Consider the following 10,116-nt stretch of genomic DNA (forward strand, 5'->3'; position numbering starts at 1 on the left):
AAAGAACTTAAGTTCTGCCACATTTCAAATATTGTGTACAGTTCTGGTCACCACACTACCATAAAGGTGGGGAGGCTTTGGAGAGGGTACAGAAATTAGCTATGAGGAGAGATTGGACAAACTTAGTTTGTTTTCACTTGAACGTTGAAGGATCAGGGGTGACCTGATAGAAGTTTCCAAAATTACAGGAGGCATGGATGGAATGGATAGTTGGGAGTCTTTTCCAGAGAGTATAAACGTCAGTTACTAGGGGACGTAGGTTTAGGGTAAAAGGGGTAAAGTTTAAAGGAGATGTGAGAGGCAGGTTTTTTCACACCGAGGGTGGTTAAGTGTCTGGAAGGTGCTGCCAGGGGAGGTGGTGGAGCCGGGTACAATAGCAATGTTAAGGAGGCATTGAGACAGATAAATATAGACAGGGAATAGAGGGCTATGGACCACACAGAGGCATGAAGATTTTAGTTTAGAAAGGCGTTGTGTCAGCACAGGCTTGGTGGGCCGAACGGCCTGTTTTCCGTGCCGTACTGTTGTACTCGGTATAAAATGACCATCCAGATTCTTCAATTCATTCAAGTATCCATTGCATACTTCATATTTAACCATCTTCTCACCTTGATCACCTTGATCTTCTCACCTTGATCTAAATAAGCTCAGGATTCCATTTATAACCGTGTGATCATTTTGAGAAACAGTTTAATGTGTCAATGATGGTGAAACCAGAAAGATTGATTTGGCAGGAGCCTGTTTCATTTTTAGGCTCCTTGTTTAATCAATTTGTAATCAAGCCCATCCTTAATTTACTCTTGCTGCATATTCACGGATACAGGATTTGTTAGCACAATGGTGGACCATTCGGCCCATTGGCTATGTTCTGGTTTTGATGTTCCTTATGAAGCTCTTTTTGTCCTTCTTATCTAACCCCAGCACTGCTCACTTACCCATCTCGCTTCTCTTAAGTACTCAACCCAATCCCTTCAACAATGAGGACTCACATTCTCACCACTCCCAGGGTTGAGAAATTCCTCCTGACTGCCCTGTCCAATTTATTACAGCGTCATACAGCATGGAAACAGATCCGTCGGTCCAACCAGTCCATGCTGACAATGTTCCCAAAATAAACTAATCCCACTGTGTTTGACTTATATCCGTCCAAATCTTTCCAATTCATGTGCTTATCCAAAGGCCTATACATGTTGTAACTGCACCCACCACTTCCTCTGTTAAGTTCATTCCACACGTGAGCCACACCCTGTGTAAAACAAAATGCCCCGTAGTCTTGAAAATTCCCACCCCAGGGAAAAGACACCTGCTATTCACCTTATCTATACCCCTCAAGATTATATAAACCTGTATAAGGTCACCCCACAACCTCCTACGCGCCATTGAAAAAAGGTCCCCGCATATCCAGCCTCTCCTTAGAACTCAGGCCTTCTGGGCAACATCCTGGTAACTCTTTTCCGAACCCTCTCCAGTTTAATAATATCCTTCCTATAGCAGAGTGACCAGAACTGGAGACAATACTCCAGAAGAGGCCTCAACATGACGTCCAAACATCGTGCTGAACACCTTCCTAACAACCCTGCCTACATGGGATGCAAACTTCAAAGAACTATGTACCTGAACCCCTAGGTCTCCCTGTTGTACAACACTACCCAAGGCCCTACGTTTGATTATATAAGTCGCACCCTTGTTTGTTTACCTTGTTCTGTTCACCTCTTGACCTGTACGTCCTTGTTTGCTATGATCCACCTGTACTGCACGTAAAACAAAACTCTTCACTGTACTTGGGTACATGTGACAACAATATATCAAATCAAATTAAGCTCCACCTGCCACTCCTCAGCCCTTTGGCCCAACTGAGGACTGTCTTATAATGATGACCTTTCTGGAGAGCAGACCCACATCCTGTTCAGTCTTTCCTGACAGTTTAACCCTCTCCATTCTGCTGTTGCCTCTGCAAACCTCTCTCTCTCTCTCTCTCTCTCTCTCTCTCTCTGAGAGATGGCACTCAGAGCAGCCTTTAGTGCTCTGGGTTTGGTAGCGTACACATGAAGGGAGTTCACTTCACTGTCTCCATAGCCTCCATAGGGTCACCCACTCCACATGACATTCCTGATGAAGACAGCAACTGTCTTTTCCCGCAGCAAGTGTGAGGAGCTCTCAGACGGAGACAGATAGTGCTGAGTGGGAATAAAATCCGACAGCTGGAATATTATGTGGGAAAATGTGAAGTTCTTGTTGCTAGGAAGATTAAGAGAGCAGTGGATTACTTACCTGGAGATTGATTGCACAGTTCCAAGGTGATCCAGGTCAGAGAGACGTACAGCATGGAAACAGACCCTTCGGTCCAACTTGTCCATGCTGACCAGATATCGTAAACTAATCCAGTCCCATTTGCCAGCACTTGGCCCATATCTCACTAAACCCTTTCTATTCATGTATCCATCCAGATGCCTTTGAAATGCTGTAACTGTACCAGCCTCTTCCACTACCTCTGGCAGCCATGTGTGACTCACGGTATTGGTTTGAAGGTAGAGCACATTCTGGAGTACACAATAGGCCCTTTGGCCCATTGAGGCTGTAGTGACAAAAACTGCTCTAAATCTGAAATGTTGATTCTCCTGGTTCTTGGAAGCTGCCTGACCGGCTGTGCTTTTCCAGCAACACACTCTCGACTTCGCTCCAAATCTACAGTCGTCCCGGTTCCAGCTTTATCCATCGCCTCGATGTTACAACTGCTCATCCAAGTACTTTTTAAGACTTTGAGGTTTCCCGGCTCAAAGGCTCTCCTAGGAAGTACATTCCAGACCACCACCCCAACCCTCTGTGGTGGGGGAATGGTTTCCTCAAATCCCCTCTGAGCCCCCAGTGTTTCACCTTAAAACTATGCCCCCTTAGATAATAGACTCTTAAAAAAGGAGGTGAATGGGATCCTGTCCTTTGGCACAAGGGGAATTAAACCTGATGGTTCAGATCTCATGCTTCAGTTAGACACAGCATTCGGTGAGACTACATCTCGAATACTGTGTGCAGTTTTCATAGGAATCATAAAATCCCTACAGTGTGGAAACAGGTCATTTGGCCCAACAAGTCCACACCAACCCACTCCCCTACCCTATTATTCTACATTTCCCCTGACTAATGCACCTAACCTACACATCCCTGAACACTATGGGCAATTGAGCACAGCCAATTCACCTGACCTGCACATCTTTGGACTGTGGGAGGAAGCCAGAGCACCCAGAGGAAACCCACGCAGACAGGGGGAGAACTTGCAAACTCTACACAGACAGTCGCCCGGGGCTGGAATCGAATCCAGTTCCCTGGTGCTGCGAGGCAGCAGTGCTAACCACTGTGCCGCCATTTTGGTATCCTTATCTACGGAAGGATGCAAATACAATGGAGGTGGTTCAGAGGAAGTTGACCAGATTGATCCATGGAATGAGTGGGTTGTCTGATGAGGAACAGACTGGTGCTTGTTCCCACTGGAGATTGGAAGACTGAAGGCTGATTCGATCGAGATGTATAAGGACCTAAATGGTCTTGACGAGGGGATGTGGAAATGATGTTTCCTCCTGTGGGTCAATCTAGAGCCAATGGGGCATTCTTTTAGATTCGGGGTCACCCTTTCAGGAGAAAGATGAGGGGGAGTCAGTTGTCTTTGAGTCCGATGGGAGTTTGGGATTCTCTGCCTTCGAAGACAGTGGAGAAGGGTCACTGAATAAGTTTAAGGTAGAGGTGGAAAGGTTCCTGTACAGCAGGAGAATTGAGGGTTATCAGGGATATATGTGAAGGCTTAAGGGGCTGAGCATCCTCTTCCTGCTCCACGGTGGCTCAATGGTTAGCACTGCTGCCTGACAGCGCCAGGGACCCGGGTTCGATTCCAGCCTCAGGTGACTGGCTGTGTGGAGTTTGCACATTCTCCCTGTATCTGGGTGGGATTCCTCTGGGAGCTCTGGTTTCCTCCCACAGTCCAAAGATGTGCCAGATAGGTAGATTGGTTATGGTACATGGGCTGCAGTGTGCAGGGATGTGCAGGCCAGTTGGATTAGCCATGGGAAATGTACGGCTACAGGGATAGGCTGGGGGGTGTGGTCTGGGCCAGAAGCTATTCAGAGGTTTGGGGCAGACTCTGTGGGCCGAATGGCCTCTTTCCACATTGTAGAGGTTCTATGAACCTTCATTCTAGAGCTAAATTACAGGGGAAAACAGGACAGATCGTGAAAATCTGGAACAGTGTGTCCCAAAAGTGGGAAATGCAGGGATAGGGTGGGGGGGGGGGTGGAGTGGTTGGGTTTGGATGGGTTGCTCTTTACAGGGCTGTTGTGGACTCAGTGGGCTGAATGGCCTGCTTCCACACTGTAGGGATTCTGTGAAAGGAGCCATTGAGGCTGTGGCCAGTTGATGTTTTGACGTATCAAGGAAGCAAGGGTGGGAGAAGACAGAGAACACCATCTCACGGATTGGCAGAATAGGCTTGAGGGGCTGAATGGCCTGGACGTGTCTCTCAGAGTAATCAGTCCACACTTTGTGCTGTATTTCCCATGACAGTGCGGGCTGTCTCAGTGAGCTGAGCAGGTTTATGGTGAGAGGAGCCAGGTGTAACCAGGCAATGTTTGTGCCGACAGGTGTACAGAAGACGACGCAGCCATTTACCAAGCTTCAGCCCGCAACAGCAAGGGCATCGTCTCGTGCTCTGGCATCCTGGAGGTCGGCCAAATGAACGAATACAAGATCCACCAGCGATGGTTTGCCCGACTGAAGCAGAAAGCGGACAGCAAGAAGCGTGAGCTAGAGGAGACACGGACCAGGGGCAAGGAGAATGTGGCGTTGGCGGCCAACGCTCCACGCCACGACCTCCTGAGGATGGTGAGTCCAGAGAGGGCGCAGCGGAAGCGGAAATCACAGGGGCCGGGCGGCGCCGACTCCCCCGACTCTCTGAGGAACGGCGAAGATGTGGTCAAAGTCCGCATCCCCGACAGCGAAGGGGCTCCGCAAGCCAAGATGGCGGACATGGCGAGGGGGGGTGCAGTGAGCAAACCCCCACCGCCCTTGGCGCCTGAGATTCAGAACGGCTACTTGGTGGGTCCCCAAGGGAAACCGCCAGAGATGAATTCAGCAGAAGAGCCGGTAGGAAACGGCATCTCCTCCCTCAATTATCCCTATCAAGCCAGCGAGCATGTTGTCCCACAACCTAGAGGGAAGGAGTTTGCAGCGAGCAAGAAGAAAAGGAGGCTCTCCAGGGAAGAGGGCGAAGTGTTGTCAGTTGGAAAAACTGAGGAAGGCCAATGGAGAGATGAAAATGACTGGAATGGTGTTGATGGGAATGAGGGCCTCCTGGGAACTTTGGGAGGGAATGAGTTTTGTGGTGACGAAAAACCCATTAAATCGAGGGATCGCATGGAGATCGATGAGCAGGCTTCATCGGTGACTCTAGGCCATTGGCAACCCTCAACCGGGACTTCAGGTCCAACTGCTGAGGACACTGAGGCAACTCATTCCACCAATGACACAACATTCTCCATTGACCAAGAGCCAGTGTATCCCAGTCTCCAGACGGCTGTCAGAGATATGTATTTCTCCGTGAAAGATATGTTCTTTGAAACTGCTCAGGAACCTGAGAGGCAGTCACAATTACCTCAGCCCATGGAGATTGTGGCCCAAACTAGTGCCCAGGAGCACATTAACCCTCTGGAAGTATGTCCAGCTCAGAGTGTTGACCCTTTGCCCTTAATTGATGTGACACTGAGAGGTGACCCCAATCAAACCCAGGAATCTGAGGAAATGGGAACATCGAGGTTTGAGATGGATATTGCGATACCCTCTGTCCTTTCTGAAATCCAAAATAAAGGCACACCTGACAATGACATATCCAGCACCGTACAGCAGTTCTCCGAAGATATAGGACTCGGCAACAATGGGGACTCCCTAGAGGGTGGTCCACCTCACACGGACATGCCCAAGGCTCAAGATGGCTCCCCTTCTCCCCCCTGCATTTGGGAAGCAAGGCTGCCACCTGCTGTCCAGACCCCATGTCCGTTGGTGGACGTTGTTCACCCTGAGGTGAAGGCTTCACTTGCACCTCCACCGGTGCAGGCCGAACCCGTAGCCGAAGGCCTGAGACCTGCATCGCCACGGCAACAGCTGGCAACTGGCACGCTGGCTGAGGTAAGCACCAACTGCGTCCAGGATGACCTCATGTAAGATAGTGTCCCAGTCGGGCAGGAGGGTAATGCAAGAGGCACTTCAGGGCTATTTATGGTAACGTGAAGTATGTACTGTTTGACAGGAGTGGAATATGATGACATCTGTTCTGGTCGGTGCTTTTGATAGCCGTGATGGGTCACCTCCAGAACGAGAGACCACAGCACATGGAGGGTACAACATGATAACATAAACATATGGAAGGGAACACAACTGCCAGGAAAATATCAGCTAGTTAGAGATAAAATAGACACTCTCCTCAACACTGTCTTTTGCAACGGTGGAATTGTGCAAGAAGACATGGTGCAGCGAAGGAGTTTGTAATGGCTCCTCACTTACTGAGAGGGGTTGTAAATAAACGAGCTGGGCTGTACTCTTTCTGTTTCGCCAAAAAAGTCATTGTCTCCCGTACCTGCAGGGACAAAGCACAATGAACATAAGAACTAGGAGCAGGAGTAGGCCGTCTGGCCCCTGGAGCCTGCTCCCCCACTCAATAAGGTCATGGTTGATCTTTTCATGGACTCAGCTCCACTTACCTGCCCGCTCACCATTACCCTTAATTCCTTTACCGCTCAAAAATTGATCAATCTTTGCCTTAAAGACATTTAACGAGTTAGCTTTGTCTGCTTCACTGGGCGGGGAGTTCCACGGATTTATAACCCATTGGGTGAAAAAGTTCCTCCTCAACTCAGTCCTAAATCCCCTCCCCTTTATTTTGAGACCTTGCCCCCTCGTTCTCGTTTCACCCACAGGTGGAAACAACCTCCCGGTTTCTGTCTTGTCTATTCCCGTCATAGTTTTATATGTTTCTACAAGATCCACCCACCCTCAATTTTCTAAATTCCAATGAATATAATCCCAATCTCTCCTCATAAGCCAACCCTCTGAATTCTGGATTCAACCTAGTACTTCCTGTGCACCCCCTCCAGTGTCAGTACATCCTTTCTCAAGTAAGGAGACCAAAACTATACACAGTATTCCAGGTATGGCCTCACCAGCATCCGAAGCAGCTGTAGCATTATCTCACTGTTTTAAACTGGGAAAAAGTGAGGACTGCAGATGCTGGAAACCAGAGTTTAGATCAGAGTGGTGCTGGAAAAGCACAGCTCTATTCCTGACGAAGGGCTTTTGCCCGAATCGTCGATTTTCCTGCTCCTCGGATGCTGCCTGACCAGCTGTGCTTTTCCAGCACCACTCTGACCTAATCCCTGTTTTTAAACCCCATCCCTCTAACAATGAAGGACAATATTTCATTAGCTTCCAATTACCTACTGCACCTGCAAACCAACTTTTTGTGATTCATGCGCAAAGACAGGTCCCTCTGCACAGCGGATGCTGCAGTGTTTCACTGTTTAATAATAGCCCAGTTTGCTGTTATTCCAACCGAAATGGATAACCTCACATTTCCCAACGTCCGCCGGACCCTTGCCCACTCACTAAACCTGCCCATATACCTCTGCAGACCTCCAGCCTCCTCTGCACAGTTTGCTCTTCCATTCACCTTAGTGTCACCTACAAAGGTGATGAAGACAGATGCAAAGGATGTGTGAAAGCAAATGAATGTTGGCCCTCTTCTCAATTAGAACGGAGTATCAAAGGTTTTACTAAAATTATACAAGGCACGAGTCAGTCTACAGCTGGAATACCGTTTAATCCCCTTATCTAAGGAGAGGTAGACTGGCATTCGAGGCTGGGACCAGATATGGAGGGACTGGCTTATGAGGTGAGGTTGAGTAGGTTAGGCCCATTCTCTTGGAGTTTAGAAGAATAAAAGGTGACTGTATTGAAACATATAAGGTTCTTCGGGGACTTGACAGGGTTAGTGTGGAGAGGTTGTCTCCCCTCACTGGAGAGTCTAGGGCCAGGGGGGCAGCATCTCAGAATAAGGGCCACACAGATGAGAAGAATTGCTTCTTTCAGAGGGGAATGAAGCTATGGAATTCTTTACCTCAGAGGGCTGTCGAGGCTGGGTCGTTAAGTTTAGTCAAGGCTGAGGTAATTGCTTCATCAGTAAAAGGATCAAGGTTTATGGAGACAGGGCAACAAAATGGAGTTGAGGATTATCAGATCAGCTGTGATCTCATTGAATGGTGAAGCAGACTCGATGGGCTGAACGGTTGTTCCTTCACTTTGTGGTCTTATGGGCTAATGCTGTCTTTAGATGTCAGTGTATGTGATTGTTCCTTTTTCACTCATCCATTTAAAAGATTTATTGAGTTCTTACGAAGACACAGAAAACAGAGGATTGCTTCCATTTCAGACATAAAGACCTGGAGCAGTTTAGCTTATTTTCTTCTCCAGTTTAGTCTCCCCCTCACATTCTGCTGTCGTTGGGGAGAAACGCAGTGAGAGCCAATCATGTGCCACTCAGGCACTTGACAGGCCAATCCTGGGCCTTGCCCCCAAGAGACGCCCTGTCCCATTGACACCTGCCAACCAATCAGAGACCAGCAGCTCTTCAGCACAGTGAGTTTGCTCAGTCCCTTCACTCGGATTGCCACTGGATCTCTGTGGGTGATGGTGGGGTCACGGATTAGGGGTCACAGTGCGGGGGTCACAATGGGGTTCACAGATTAGGGGTCACGGAGTAGGGGTCACAGAGTAGCAGTCAAGGATTAGAGGCCATGGAGGTGGGGGTCACGGATTAGAGTTCATGGAGTGAGGGTCAGGGAGTGAGGGTCACAGTAGGGGTCACAGAGTGGGGCTCACAGAGGTAGGGGCCATGGTTTAGGGGTCACAGAGTGAGGGTCATGGATTAGGGGTCACAGAGTAGGGTCACACAGTCGGGTCATGGAGTGAGGGTCACAGAGTGGGGTCGCAGAGGAGGGGGTCAGGGAGGAGTACTTTGGCAAGAGGGTAGCTTTCCAATATTGGGCCCTTCAGTCAGGCACTGAGTACCTTTCAGTGAGGGATCGCCCTGGAAGTGAGATGGACTCCTGAAATGGACATTAATTTCTTACTTCACTGTCTGAATGGGAAGGCCATCAATCTCACCCCCTGCGCACCCTCCAGTTAAATGCACCATGTCGTCAAACAAGCCAATAGCAATAGCAAGGCCAATTCTTGCTGGGTTTTTTTGCCTCTTGTCGAAGGAACATTCTTCCAAAGGTGAGGAATATCCACACAACGTTCTCTGGGCAGGTTTTCTCAGATTCCTCCTTGTATAGGATTCCCCTCAGAATATCAGACAAGTCCACTCCTCAATTAAAATGCTTCCACTGCATCAGAGAGCAGCGGAAGCTGGGCGGAAGTGAAGGCAGAGCGCAAAGCCGCTGGGGAAGGTAAGTGATTGTTATTTGAGTGGGTGTGTTGAGTGAAGTGGTTACGCCACAGTTGAAGAGGGTGAAGACATGACTGCCCAGCTGCTTCAGTGCGCTACGTGCTTGATGTGGGAGGTCAACGACTCTGGTATGTCTGGCTCGTATAAGTGTGGAAAGTGTGTGCACGTTCAGCTCCTGACCGAGCATATTGCAGCACTGATGAAAGAACTCGAGGACCTTAGGCTCATCCGAGAGAATGAGATCTTTCTGGACAAGACCTTCAGCGAGGTTATTACACCAATCATGCCAGAAGAGAGCAGACGATGAGGAAGGCAGAGAGGAGACAGGTGCAAGAGACCCCGGGGGAAGTACCTGTCAGGAACAAGTTGAATCTTTTGGAAACAGTAGAGACAGATGACACTGCCAGTTTGCGAGGCGGCCAGGTGTGTCAATCGAAAGTTGGTGTGGAGACAGAGCGGAAGAGTCGGACATCACACAGAGCCGTAGTAATAGGGGACTCCATAGTGAGAGGAACTGACCGGGGTTTTTGTGGCAGCAGACGGACTTAAGGATGGTGTGTTGCCTTCCTGGTGCCAGAGTTAAAGACATCACAGACAGAGTGCAGGAAATCCTCAAGGATGAAGGTGAAGAGCCA

The 10,116-nt window shown here is 49.0% G+C and overlaps 1 protein-coding gene across 1 annotated transcript in view; it reads left to right on the forward strand.

Moving 5' to 3' along the window:
* Positions 1–2,500: 2,500 nt before the first annotated feature.
* alpk3a (alpha-kinase 3a) overlaps positions 2,501–10,116 on the forward strand; it is a 48,956-nt gene continuing 41,340 nt past the window's right edge. The window contains exons 1-2 of the mRNA XM_043680124.1: positions 2,501–2,528; positions 4,607–6,165. Of these exons, the coding sequence (XP_043536059.1) occupies positions 2,501–2,528; positions 4,607–6,165 (1,587 nt within the window). The remainder of the gene's footprint in view (positions 2,529–4,606; positions 6,166–10,116) is intronic.

The sequence above is a fragment of the Chiloscyllium plagiosum genome, chromosome 40, assembly GCF_004010195.1.
Source record: "Chiloscyllium plagiosum isolate BGI_BamShark_2017 chromosome 40, ASM401019v2, whole genome shotgun sequence".
NCBI lineage: Eukaryota > Metazoa > Chordata > Chondrichthyes > Orectolobiformes > Hemiscylliidae > Chiloscyllium > Chiloscyllium plagiosum.